This window comes from Zosterops lateralis, assembly GCF_965231275.1.
Source record: "Zosterops lateralis genome assembly, chromosome: 13".
NCBI classification, from domain to species: Eukaryota; Metazoa; Chordata; class Aves; order Passeriformes; family Zosteropidae; genus Zosterops; species Zosterops lateralis.
The window spans coordinates 13,955,618-13,970,027 of record NC_139773.1 but is presented as its reverse complement, the minus strand read 5'-3'; the positions used below and the strand labels follow the sequence as shown (position 1 = coordinate 13,970,027).

The window sequence follows — 14,410 nt, the reverse complement described above, 5'->3', positions numbered from 1 at the left end:
TGTTGGAATCGATAGGAAACATCCCATTATGCTCCGTATGGGATATCTCATATGTGGGATATTTATCAGCACCTCAAGCTGCAAGTATTTACAGCTGTTTCATGCAGAACTTCAGTTTGCATCATGTAGTTCAGTGATGCACTTAAAAAGGAGTTTTAAACTCTGGAATAAATCACTTGAGGACTCACAGGCAGTTTTGGGAGGCGAACAAACTTCTAAAGCTTTATTTGTAAAGCTCTGTGTTCTAAATCCTAGAATTCACTGAGAGAATGTGAGTCTGATGTGTGGATGTCACAGAAAGCCTCAGGTTGTGACTCTTTGTGCTTTGCTCCTACAGAATGTGAGAACTTCTTGGAGGATGGGCTGAGCAGTGTCTGTGCCTCGTCACAGGGTGGTCTTAAAAGAGAGTCTGGGAGTGAGTCTGACCTCTTCCCCCTGCCTGGTGATGGGATGGAAGACCTGGTCTTTGGGAAGGTAAGCAAGCCTGGTTGGGATATGGTTAAAAAAGCCCCTGATAAACCCTTACAGCACACAGAGATCATCTTGGTTTCACTGGTGAGTTGGAAACCTGGAAGTGATTATCCTGGAACCAAATAGATGGCAAGGATCCGGTCTCCTCCTCGGATGCAGCAACATGAGGGATGTATTTACTTGCAGCAGAATTCCAAAAGCTGTGCAGCCCCCAATGGTTTAAAAAAATGGAAGTAATTTTGTCTATCCAAAAGTAAATCAGGCACCAGAGGAACAGTTGAAAAGGTGGATTTTCTTGCAAGGTCATTAGGGATTGCACAGATGATATGAAATCCATCTTTAACTCATGTAACAAAGAGCTTTTCTCCAGCTAACTGTGACCTCTGTGCTGACACCTTCAGATTTATATGCTGTAATTCTCAGAGGAACCAGTGTTTTTCTGTAAATTCAGTGTCAAAGGAAGGAAACACTCATTCTAAATACTTCAGGCCAATTCCAGGGAATAGTTTTGTTGCCTAGGCGACATACCTCTAATGCCTGTTTGCGTGCAAGTAAGAATGAAAGTGTTTTCAAGTTTGCTCAAAATCAACAACAGAAGTCATTGTTAACCTTAGTCATCCCTGTGCCCTTTGTGTTGCTGAGGAGAGGAGTGGGAGAGACCTGAGAGGCAGAGCTGGTCTCCTGAGCAGAGGATTTGCCTCCCTTTGGCATCAGTCTTTTGCATCTACGTCAGAGCAGCCTGAATATATTCAGGGGATCATTAGGCTTTTGCTCTTGAAGAATCATCTTGCTGTAATTTGTGTTCTTCTTGGCATAAGCAGATGATGCAAAAGCACCCAGGAGGAATTTAGTGATGCAGAATCAAAAGGGACGTGGGCCTTCTTTAGAGCAGCCATCACTGTGGTCTCTGTGAAATCCCACTCTTTGGTTCAGCTGCAGCTCACAGGTTTGAGCAGGCACAGCTCCTACTCTGAAAAACTTAACTCTCAGAGTAGCTTTCACACTGGCTGAGAGATGTCTTGAATGAAACAGAATTCTGTTTGCTGCAGTCAAATCAGATGGTGGTGAATATTTTCCAGCAGGATGGGAAACACCACAGCCCAGGCTCAGTGATCTCATGTGCTATAAATGAACAGTAGAGTCATCCTTAATGCACGTGGTAGGGCACAGAGATCACCAGCCTCGCCCTTTCCCATCCTACTGTCAAGAGGATCTGGGGCCCTGGATTGTCAGAGTTACAAGGCTGTTTGGCAGAGCAGCCTGTCTTCAGTTCCCCTGTGTAGAGTGACAGGGATTGCAACAGCCAGCTGCCATTTCAGCCTGGTTTGATGCTTGTGTGGGAAAGTGTGGGGCAAGAGTGCAGTGGGAACACAGCAAATTTTATATTATACAGGATTTTAGCTTTTCCCCTTTCTTATGTGCAAAGTTTCCTTCTTCAAGTAGGAGAATGAAAGGTTCAAATGTAACCAGAATAGGGATGGCAGGGATGCCATAGCCAAGGGAGGAGGTGGTGGAGAAAGCAGATTTTCAATTGCCAGTGGAGAGAGGGCAGAGGCAGGAATTCTTTTCTTTGTAGAAAGGGAATTTCTTAATTTAGTAATCTTTGCATTGTTCTCATTATGCAGTAGGTTGAAGACTTTGTCTTCAAATGGTTTCAAAAGGTTCCTGAGTTGAGGTTAGGAAGTTATTCAAAGCTAATCTTAACCTCAGTTGCTTTGTTTTTGTTTTCCTGACAAATTTGTTTCCTTGTCTCCTTTCTCAGGATTTATCTGAGTATTTTTTCTACAGTTAAAATTATTTCTAAAGGACTAGAAAAACTAATTTAGTGTTGCGAGCTTGTTCCCTAATTAAGTCTTTTTTGGTTTTACAATACTGAATCCAGGTGGTGGAAATGCAAATTATAGGTATTTTTAATGACCACCAAAATAAGTGGTGACTGTAACCTTTTGTCCAAAAAATATTGTAAGGTGCTTGTCTTGGCTGTAGTTTATTTATAAACCTATGAAACAGTACAGTTTCTGTATCAAATTGGGAAGAGACAGAATATATTTATGAACAAAAAGAGGATCTCAAACCTTTCAGTGTCATGGTGATTATTGTTATTACTAGTTCTGTTCTTGTTTCCCCTTTCTGTGGAGCAAGAGTTGAACTTTTGTCTACTGAAGTTGTTTTGTTTGTTTGTTTGTTTGTTTTGTTGTAGAAGTAACTCTTTCTTTGCTAACTGCTTAATACATTAAAATAAATGTAGGAAGAACAAGTTGCTGTCTGTCCAGGGTCTTTGGGCTGCTTCCTTAGACATCACTTGAAATTCGTAGATAGAAAGCCCTGTTCTGTCCTCAGACCATGAATAATTGGGGTCTGTGAAGTCCCAAAATCTGCAGGTGCCTTACCCTGTCCCTGGTGTTTGATGTGTGCTCCTCTCCCATCCCCTTCCCTTCTCCTGTACTTGTTTCTTTTCTTTCTCTTTTTGAAGTTTGTGTGCTGAGCTGTGGAACACGAGCTGTTGGATTCAGGAAACTTGAGCACTAAAACTTGCCCTTTTTTCCAGACTTTACAGGCTGTCACTGAGATGCAGAAGTTGCTTCCAAGTCTATGGCTTCAGCAAAATGTTTTATTTTATTTAATTTTTTTTTTTTTTTTTTTTTTTTTTTTTTTTTTGCGTCAGCACTTCATTCCCATGTCCTCGTCATCCTCCTTTTCCCTCTCTGTGTCCCAGACAGCCATCTGGGCAGGCTTTGCAGCATCCTCCTTCTTGAATGATTAATGCTGCATAAGGTCATTTCTCACAATCATCTGGCAACATCCTGGGGTGGAGCTCATATGCTTTGCTCATCTTAACTTTTAACCAGCCACTGAAGTGTCCAGCGTTACTGGGAAGCTTTTTAATGTGCCTCTGGGGAAATGATTCAGATCAAGGGAGTCAGGAACCCACAGATCATTGCCAAAGAAAGGAGTTGCAAATCAGAGTCTTGAATGTTGTTTAATTTTTGCCTTTGTTTTGGTTTGCTCAAAGAAAATACACAAATACATCAGAGTTGTTGTATCTCTTAAAAAAAGAAAACAGAAAAAAACCCAAACAGCTGTGCAAAAAAACCCAAGCCCAAAGGAATAAAAATTTTAAGGGAAAGACTTTCACCTCAACTCCAAATCATAAAAGTTATGATAAATAATTAATAGAAACCCACTGTTGAGGTTAATTTTAGGGAACCTGAAGCCATAGGCAAATCCAAATAAAAAATTACTCTGCTGGATTATATATCAAGCCAGCTAAAGGTGTTGACTCATTTTTAGTGGAATGGAATTCCAAATAAACCTCAGGATTCCAAGGTTTAATTTTTTCATCTTTTTTAAAATACTCTAACACCTTTAATGTCTTTGGAGGTCAAGGGACAGAGAAAGTTTGTGTCTCACACTTTGCATGTTGTCATCATGGAAATGACTGAAAGAACATTTTAATTCCCCTTATCAAGACCTCCTACAGTGGAGGGATTTAGTTGAAGAAGTTATTTTATACCCCACATCCCAGTGATTTCTGTTATCCCTGTTCATGGAGAAGTACACGTGTCCTTTCTCAGAATACTCACTTTTACACCTTATCTTATTTTTCTTAGAAGCTTCTCAGCAAATATTGAGGGCAAAGAAAATGCCTATTAGCAAATGTCTGTAAAAGCTCTTTTTGGCCATGAGGTTTATGGTCACAGTTAAGTCCTGAATTCACTGAGGTGCAATCCAGCAAGCCTAGCTTGAAAAAAAATAGTATTTCTTTAATATTTCCTTTTTCCTTTAAGAAAAGAACACATTCTGTTCTTCAAACATGGTATTTTCTTACTCAAATAGGATTAAAGAGCAATGCACACTGACTGGCCAGATAGCTGATTTTTTGCAGTGGTGACTACAATATAGATGTTTTAGATGTGTCAGCCGTGCTTGGCATTTTTCAGACAGAGTCGTCTTTCATATTAACTGTTTTCCTTTGTTTCAAGAGGAAAAATCATTGAAATGACGGCAGAATATTTTTAGCAGAATAAGCATGAGCCACAAGTTCAAGGGAATTGTTTATTGTGTTCTGTCGTCAGTTGAATGCTCAAGGTAAAAGCTAAAATGGACCAAATGTATTTCCCTTTTTTCAAACATCTCCTTGAACTGCATTTTGCGATAAAAGCCCTAAATCTTCCTTGTTAGGGAAGTGGGTTTTGTTGTGTGTTTCAAACTGTGGCAGTATTCTCATCTGGGAAATAAAAATTCCTCTTTTTACTCTAATTCCTCCCTATTTAATTTGGTGTTCTGCACTATTGTTTCTAGATTTGCATCCAGATTGAAAGTTTCCAAAGTGTCCCATACTTCACCCAGCTGATGGGGTGAAGTCAGTCCTCTCCTCTCCTGCTCTGCTGCCCCAGTCCCAGAATCAAGAATGGTTTGGGTTGGAAGGGACTTGAAAGTTCATCTTGTTCCAGCCCCCTGCCATGGGCAGAGACACCTTCCACTAGACCAGGTTATTCCAAAGCCCCATCCAGTCTGATTTAATGTCTGACAGTATTTTTCTGTCTTAGAAAAGTTGGCAGACTGTTTCCTCCACTGTAGGAGTGTTATCCACATACTGACTGCTTGATTTGTCTGTATTTAAGCAATTCGGTAAGCTCTCACCATGAGTCACACAAATATCAGATCATCTTGAATACTGCTGAACGTCATCAAAACCTTCACAGGCCTTCCATTTCAGTTCTCTTTTCTTTAAACCTCAGCTTCCTATTCAAATGTATCAAATCCAATAGTTTACTAGTTTACAGAACATAGTTTTCTGAAATTCGCTCTTAACATTTGAGATACCTTAACACAAAGTTAGTGTTTTTGGAGGGATGTATTTTTAGTGTGGTTTTCTAATGCTTTGTGTTTAAAAGGTTCTTGTACTTTGGTGTCGTGCTGTGGATGTTTCCTTTTTTTTTTTTTTCCCTCCATTTCCCTTTGATGGATGTGAGAGGGGAAGCAGTGTGACAGCATTTACTTAAACCATCTCAGGAACATTCTTGTGTACCTGTTAAACTGAACTAAGAATAAAAAATAGCTAAGCTTGGAACAGGGCTTCTCTCTGAACAGTGAAATACTCAATTAGAAGATTTTTGAATATCTATTTCTATTTGTTCAGTTAAATAAAAAGCTTATAGCTTGTAGCATGTGTCCCTCAAGTAAGGCACAGAAAAACAAAAGTCTCTGGGCTGTTTAACACCACTCCCTCTCATCCTTCCCTCCATGTAGTCTGGTGTCCATCTTTCCCTTCCAAGAACAGGGTTTCGTATCCAGTTGTCTTCTGCCAAATGCTTGCTGACAGCCTGCAGCCCCTGGAGCACTCGGCTCCTGCCCAGCCCCCTGAGCCCTCTGTGAGCACAATTAACCACCTTTAGCTGAATGCTCTGTTGTGTATGGCCTGACAGAGCACTCTGCCTGATATTATTTTAAGTGATACAGCACAGGGCTCTGCAGGACAATAAATTGAAACTTCCCATGTCATTCCCTCGGGGCAAACACCGTTTCAGACTGGAGGTGATGTCAGAGAGATGCTTGTGTTTTTATGGTGGCCGCAGGGGACATGGAATACGCACAGGCTCTGCTGGGGCTGTATGGTCAGCACATGGCCTTTGGCCAGAGAGAACCAGTTTGGCATCTGCATGCTGCTTTTGGAGCAAACTAAACCCAAAAATTACAGTATGACTCAAAATCTCTAATGCAGGGTGGCTGATCCTGTAGAACAATCTTTTTTGATGACAGTTGGATTTGAAAAATGCTGCAAACCCTGGTATTAACTTTCTGCTTAATGGAAAGTAGTTGGGGATGGGGAATTAAGCTTTTATTTTTTTTCTGTCTGTTTTCTGCTACTGAGTAATTCTCCCTTTTGTGTCGCATGATGTAGTGGAGCAGTGCATTGCCCTTGAGCTCTACAAGCCCATCCCAGTCACACAGGAGAGGCTGGAGTTTGTCATCAGGAGCTGTGATAACCCCTTTCCCCATTACTTGCTCTCAGTAAACCTCTGGCAGTTTTATGGCACCTTGATTGATAACAGGTTTAGCCAGAAATGGTGAGAGGGACAGGATTTGCCGTGCAGGATGAAATATAGGATTGGGGAGAGGATGGCAGGCAGAGGATCTGAGCTGGGAGCCTGGGTAATGGCAGCCAGGGACTTTTGGGGCGGAAGAGATCACTCTGCAGAGCATTTCAACATCTTTTGAAAACAGAGCAAAATGTCTCAGTTCTATGATGATTAATTTGTCTTATGCCATCAATTAAGAAATCTCTTAGCTCATGTGAAATATGAAATACTTGCATTTATTTTAAATGTTAAATGTATTCACTTCATTGGAAATGTTCAGGGCTAGCTGGATGGGTCTTTGCACAACCTGACCTAGTGAACAATGTCCCTGCCCACGGCAAGGGTGTTGGACTAGCTTATCTCTAGAGGTCTCTTCCAACCCAAACCAGTCTATGGTTCTCCTTTAACTTATTTTTTGAATTTCTCTTACCCTCAGCAGCCTGAAGAGGAGCAGTCTGCGTGCGATGTCACCAGCTCCAGCTCCTCTGCGGACGACACCATGTCCCTGGAGAGGAACTCATCCCTGGGCAGCGACACCTCCCTCCCCTTCCCACCCACGGGGAGCTTCTCCCAGCCCAAGGACAGGCACAGCCTGGGTGGCAGCTGCACCAACATGGTGTCCTCAGAGGGAGGGGAGAAGGAAGAGGAGCTGGACAGCATCACAGACGTGCCCACTCCTTCCTCCGTCCTGCGCGGCTCCATGCGGCCGCTGTCCCCGTTCCGCCGGCACAGCTGGGGGCCGGGCAAGAACGCCACCAACGAGGCAGAAATTAACCAGAGGAGGTGAGTGAAGAGCTGCTGTGGTTTACTCTGCACCCACTCATGCATATTTATCTGAGCTTTAAACCCAGCATGATAAAACTGAAGAGTTTATCAGAAGCGAGCACGTCGCTTTTGATTATTTCTTTTTCATTTGAAGAGGTTAAGACAATCTCCTAATGTATGTTTGTTTGGTTTTTCTTAAATTAACTTTCAGGATTAAAGTACTTAATTCCTATAGGATGCTTGAGCTTCCCAGAGTAAATGGAATTACCTCGGGACAGGTCTTCCATTAGAACTGTCACCACCCCTTTCTGTACAAAGGAATTATTGGAGTGTTAAATCTCACTGACCACAGAATAAACATGACCATTGTTGCTCTGATTGTATTAAGAGATAACACAGGCACTGGGGTTTAAAAAAATTCTGTGGAAGCTCTTCATAATGGTGAGATGGGTCCTCCCTGTTCCACAAAATTGGTTTCACCTCAGTCTTTCATGGACAGTAAGTTCCACCTAACTCATCACTGATGTCCCAGGTGTTGTTCAGGAAGATTCAAAAGGGAAGTTTTCCCATCTGTTCTTTCACAAGGTACAAGAGGGAGAGGTGTACAGGCCATATGAGTGTGTCCATGCTGGTGCCCTGTGACTGTGGGAAGAAAAGTTGCTCAGTCCCCCGTTTCAGTGGGGAAGAAGATGAAATAAAGGAAAAGCAGTAATTGGTGTGAGGTTCCCTGCCATGCCCTGCACTGTTCAGCATTTGGGCTGTGGGATGCTTGGAGGCAAACCCTGCGTATTCTGAGTCCAGTGGAGGTTTGGCCAGTGTTTTCAATGTGCTTTAATGCCCTCAGAGCAGGAATGGGCCAGTTGCTTTAGCACAGTCAGGGTGCCATATCCTCCCTACAGCTCACAGAGGCTGCAGGCCCAGGTGTGCAGGGCAGTGCCACTCTCAGGCTGCCTGTTGTGTCCTCATGGCAAACATCTTGCTGTTAACAGAAACACAGCCATTGCATGTGGGGCTGCACGGCATTAAATTAAAACTGGCCATCCACAACAGGTTCCTGAAAGTGGTTGCTGACCCTTTTGGATAATCCAGGGAGAGGCAGCAGCCTCCCATCAGGACTGTATGCATCCTGTACACACAGCAGCTGTGGGTGTCACTAAAGGAATATTGTAGACCCTTCAGGTTTTAAAGTCAATGTTGAAAACTGTTCAGGATCCTCTAAATAACATACAGTGAAAGATTTTTATTGTTTTTCTTGTTGTTGTTTAACACTGTCACCTTTTTTTGGGCTTAGTTCCTGGTCCCCAGGTAATATTTAAATAAGTAATGCCCATTAATTTTTAAAAGCCACAAAAGAGTCAGCATACCTGCAGGTTTATGACAGACTGAGTCCATAAGCTCATAAACTCATTTGGGGAGATTTACTTTTAAGTGTAGGGCCTGATGCATAAGGATTTCTGAGGGTCATAAACTTCATAGCTGGCAATCACTGCTAACACTGAACAGATGGGGTTAAATTCTCCTGCATCACACTTTGGAGGCTTTTTCTGATACAGGAAAGTACATTCATTGCAAATGTAAGAAAATCTGAGTTAAAGGAACAGTAATTTTTCTCATATGTTCTCACATACAGCTGCAGCTACATAAGGGTGGCTGTCATGTAGGGTAATTAAAAAAGAAAAGCTGGGTGGGTCTGTGGTGCTGATTAGATTCGGGTTTGTTTTTATGCCTCTTTTAGAAAGGAATTTGGATTATTTGCTGTGTCGTTTTGTTGTTTTCTTTGTTCTTTTCATATGTGGCTGTTGTTGAGACTCTCGTTGCTTAGTGAGAAACAACAAATACTGAGGAAGTGAAGTGCAAACAAGTGACTTTCACTGAAATCAGTTAAATTTGAAGTGTTTGCTTATTCATTTATTTCACATGCAGTAGATGCTTTTCCAGTTGAAGGGGGAAAGTCCCTATTGGAACTTGACTTTTGCAAACCTTCGACAAGGAGTAACCCTGAGCACAGGCCTTGGATGAGGTTTGTCCTGCTGATGGGCTGGATCTGTGCTGCTCCCACCACCCTTTGTGCTCCCCCCCTCCTCTGGGCACCCCTGGCACTTCTCTGCTCTGTAGGTGAGCAGTTTGCACTCACTAAATGAGGAGAAAAATAACCAAATGAAGTGTAATTTCTACCAAAACCAGCCCAAGGATCAGGACTGGGCTGTGTAGCCAGGAAGAGGAATGGGGTGACAGAGTGCACCATCAGCTGAGCTCTGAGAGGTGCTTCCTGCCCCAGCAATGACTTGCAGCCCCCATCCACACCAAAAATAGTCCTAACCTTGATGGCAAAGCTAAATCAAGAGGTGCTGATAGAGAACCCAAAAAGCCTACAGGAAAAAAAAATCAGCCTTTTGTAAAATTTGGTCTTTTCCACTGTAACATCTTTTCTGTTTGTAAGAGGGATGAGTGTAAAAGTTTGTTCACAAAAAGATCAGGGAAAAAATAATAATCTTAAATGAAATGTGAAAAGATGCTCAGTTCCCCTTCACTTGTCTTTCCTCAGATGCACTTCACAGATAATCCTCGTGTGTACATTTTGCTGTTAAAAATACAAAAAAAATCAACAAGGCTGCACAAAAGGATGTTCATCCTTCAGTTAATTCCTGACATTTGTACTGGATTTGAAATACCTGTCTCTCAGCAATGCTGCAGTGCATGTTAAAAGTCCAGGCTGGGTAAAGAAACACCCTCATGTTTCACTGATGGATTAAGCACTGCAAAACTGGAGCTGGTGTTAAACACTGTTGCTAACAACTTCTGTCAAAGAGTTTGGCCTTACCTAAACTTTAAACTGACCTGGCTTTGGCAGCAGCAAAGTTACAACGTGGTCAATACCTGTGCAGCCTTCTTTCTGTACAAAATAAAACCAACCAAACCCCAGATTTATCTGTAGAAAAGGGGAAAAACACAGAGATTCATTACTTCCTTTCATATTTTATGTTTTCCCTGTATGTCCATTCCCTCTGTCTGTGTGTTGGGGATAATCCTTTAGCTGCCATTTGTTAATTATTTTTTTCATTCAAGCTGCTGACCATTCTCCATGATTCATTTTCAGTTCAATGCGAATTCTGGGGGATGGTATAAAGAAGCCTCCCATTCATAGGAGAAGGTACAAAGCCAACTAATGTGACTAACTGTTTTGTGTTTGAGTGTCTACTAACCCCATCCTCTCATGTTAATAAACCTGTAGTACCTCTGGAAGTGTTGGCCTTAGAGCTGTGCATCCCACCTGGCTGCTTTCTCTCTCCAGTCTGACCCAGGGCAGGTTTTGTGCCCCACAGAGCACATGCTCGAGTTTTCTCCTATTAACATAACATTATGTTAATAATGAAGAGAAATCTCAGATATGATTTTGTTGGCCTTTGCCATGTGTAAGATTTGGAGTTGGATAAAACAGTGGTTTGCCTGAGAGCATCTGTATGATTTGGATTTAAAGCACATCAGAGACTCCTGGTAAGACTTGGAGGGGATGGGTCAGACACGATCTCAGAGTTGGAGAACACTCCGCAGATCTGCAGCTGCTGGGATTAAATGGCTTTAATTTTGCTCTTTTGATGGTTTTTATAGCCATCTTCCTAAAAAAATAGAAAATAAGGTGTGTTTTTCTCTTTACTTCCATGTGTTTTTCCTCTCTGTAACAAACTTTAAGTTTCTCATCCATCCCACAAATATGCAGTTCCACTCATGTAGCCTTTGCATTGGATATTAGTAAATAAAAGAGGATATTTAATTTTTGACACAGCAGATGTGGACTGTCCACACTTAGACATCTTAGGCTAAATAAAAAAGTTAAACTTTTGCCCTTCAGTTGTTCTGAAAGTGCAGAAGAATGTGAAAAAAAATGTTACCATGATGTTATGACCAAAAAAATCACCGTGCCGCACCATGCATCAGCATCAATGAACTTTAGCAGTGCTGTATACAGTTTAAAAGAAAACTCTTAAAAAAGACTTTTTTTTAAAAAAAGGCACAAGAAAAAACATGCTTTTTTACTTCTAAGAAGCCACTTCATTTGCATCACTGCAGGAAGCAGTGCAGTGCTTGCCTTCTCAGCTCATGCAAATGGACTTTTTTTTAATCAGGAGTCTCTTCAGGCTCCTCTGTAGGACCTGTTTAGTATTTAGAGTCAAAATATCCTGAAACACTGAGCTTACATGTAGAATAAAGAAAATGTCTAAAATACCTGGTCATATCTGAAATGTGTCATAATCCTTTCATAAACACTCTCTCACTTTTCCTGGTTTTTAAACCATTTTGAAATCATCCTCTCTAACCCCATTTGCGGAGCAGGAGCCTGACACTGACATCAGTTTTATGCTCTCCTGCAAGACTGATGTAGATAAAAGCTCATTCTCCTCCCCAAATTGTCTTCTGTAAAGGAATTTTGCGTGCTCTGCGTTGATGTTTTTAGGATTTTATGGTGTTGCCAACAGGCTGTGGGTGATGCAGTCCCTGCAGGACTGTGATTCTGCAGGAGTGCTTTCCACAGCCTTTGCCAACAGATCCCCTTCCTTCCTTCTCCGAGATCTTAACACTTCCAGACTTCCTCCTACATATGTAGGACCTTCTTCCCTTCCTCTGCTTTTCTACTTCTCTCCCCTGCAGTTTTAGCATTTGGGATCATCACCATAACATGGCAGTGATCAGGAATAGAGGCATCTTTTAAAGTCTATGTTAAACATTCAATAATTTTTTTAATGAGGAGAATCTTCTTTCCTTTGATTGAAAAGGGACCACACAAAAATGAGTGGCTTTGGTGACATAAGCATGTCTCAAAGGGTCCAGGAAGCTCAGTACTCTTGTGGCCACAAGCAGATGGCCTGGGGAATCATGTGTGACACCTTCCTTGGAATGCTTTCTCAGTTGCCCCTGAGCAGGTCTGAGTGACCCAGGCCTGAGAGTGCAGGCTGTGTGTGTTGGAGATGGATTTCCTGTGGCCCAGACTTGGTTCCTCTATGATTTCACACAAGTATTTAGTCCCTGTCATCCCCCAGTAATACTTAAACATCTGCCATTGTGGTTGAATTGGGTGAGGATGATGAAGTATTTGGAAATATTGGCATGTTATGGGAAGGAATATTTTCATGAAGAATGTTTATAGTACTGTGCTGAGAGCTGCTGGTGAAGCACACCTGAGGGCTTTTGAGTACACAGCTTTTGGTGTATCCTCACCCAGTTAACATCCTTTATAAAACAGGCAGCAATTATTGAACACTCTTACAGATTGTTTCCAATTGTCAAATCCTTCCAGAATGTTTCCAGCGTTGCACTGTGTGTGGAAACAATATGAGGACTTGGCATGACGTGATGCATTCAGTGGGTTTAAATCTTTGTCTGTGCCCTCAGAGGCTTCTGGCACTCAAAATTTCTTGTCCAGGAAGGCTTAAATTTGTTCTGCCCTTTTCATGGGCTCCTGTCATGGAGCAAAGTGTGCTCTGGACAAGTCCCCTCCTCGTATGGATCTCAGACCAGGACCTGGGAGCAGGACTTCTGCATATGCAAAATTCCCTTCACACAATGAACAGCTTTTTCAGGATTTAGGGATCATTTAAATGTCATATCTGATAAGAAGATGGATTTCTCTGTTTTTGCAAAATCTGCAATTAGGCCATGAGCTAATGGAGAAAAAATAACAAAAGCAGTCTAAAATAACAACCAAAATATTTGCATTCTGTATTTGCATTTCTTATATCTTTCATGATGCAACTTGGGGACTCTTGTGGGGAATGAGAGCTGAAAGGTTTTTTCATTAGAAGCACTCTTGATTTAATCCCAAGTTAATAGTAAGATTAGCCTGTTTTTTTCTTCCAGCCTCTTTCACTGACTGGCTGTGCATCATTTAAGAATGTGTTTTTCTCCTTATTTTTTCCAAGCGTAGCCTGAGGTTTATTAATATTTCTATGGAGGGCACTTACACTATGAATTATCTGTAAGGGAATCTTTTTCTGATTTTGAGAGTGAGCGTTACCAGGAAAATACTAATCATTACTAACACAATGGCCATGTGTAACTACTTACAAATTGGCTTTGGTGTGTTTTAGCCTTGTTTTTTGCCAAAACCTCTCTCCCCACAAGGAGTACTTTTTCCAGTACATTGTATACTCGCTGATGGAGTCGGTTTGGGGGAAGCATGGGCTGTCCTGTTCCTTGTTCAGTGGTAACCTCGGGCCTTTGGAGCACTGTGGTGTGTTTGTGCAACCAGACATGTACTACTCCATTATTTCTGAGTTTGTTGTTGTTTTTTGGGGTTTTTTTTACAATATGTGAGAGTGAGAGTCTTTTAACGCTCCCCATGTTCCATGACAACCCCATAATCACTGCCCTTTTCCTTTCTTTGCCTCTTTTGCCGTTCCTAGTTTGAGCTGGTGTCCCTCAGGCGTTCAGTACATTGCCATGGGTCCTGACTTTACTTGTAGAAGGTATGGTATGAATAAATGTGCAGCAGCACAGGGGCACTGCCCTGTTGTCAGCTTCTCGTGCGTCGCCTCCTCCACTGCTGCTCTGGCTGAATCGTGCACGTGTTTGTTTGCTTGGTCTGCTTTTTCCAGCAATTACTCCTGGGAGTGGATCCTCAGAACGGGGCTGCAGGTGGAGGTGGTGGCAGCTTTCCACTGGCCTCTGGCATTAAGGAAGCTGCACTGTTGGGTTGAGCTGCTCTGCTCTTTGGTGACTTCAAGCCGTGCTTTTTTTCCGCAGCAGTGATCAGAGTGATAATTGTGAAAGAAAGAATCAAACCAAGATTAAACGTGATTCAGCATGGCTCTGTACCAGATCTGTCTCATAAAGGATTTAAGTTCACACAGACTTGCTCTCTGTAAACTGAAAACCTAGGCTTTTCTTCAGGGAGACTAAGCATGTAAAAACTCTGAAAAAAACAATCTGATCACCAGACAATGAAAATTTCTTTAAGTTTGCATCTTCTGTAGAAAGTCCCAGCGGTGAGATTGATATTTGCTGGTCACATCTTCACCCAATATTGTTTGGAAGCCAGTCCCCCACATTTTATGGCTTTATAGCTTCTCTCTGGCAGTTTTTGCTGGTTGTGGGTA

The 14,410-nt window shown here is 42.0% G+C and overlaps 1 protein-coding gene across 12 annotated transcripts in view; it reads left to right on the top strand.

Annotated features, from left to right (window-relative positions):
* The window catches only part of AKAP13 (A-kinase anchoring protein 13), a 206,436-nt gene that overhangs the window by 148,402 nt on the left and 43,624 nt on the right, over positions 1–14,410 (top strand). For 10 of the 12 annotated variants that reach the window (XM_083870764.1, XM_083870765.1, XM_083870767.1 and 7 more), the window contains 4 exons: positions 338–474; positions 6,991–7,337; positions 10,417–10,470; positions 13,718–13,780. In XM_083870764.1, coding sequence (XP_083726890.1) covers positions 338–474; positions 6,991–7,337; positions 10,417–10,470; positions 13,718–13,780 — 601 coding nt within the window. The remainder of the gene's footprint in view (positions 1–337; positions 475–6,990; positions 7,338–10,416; positions 10,471–13,717; positions 13,781–14,410) is intronic. The other 2 variants (XM_083870769.1, XM_083870762.1) reach the window with 2 other exon arrangements.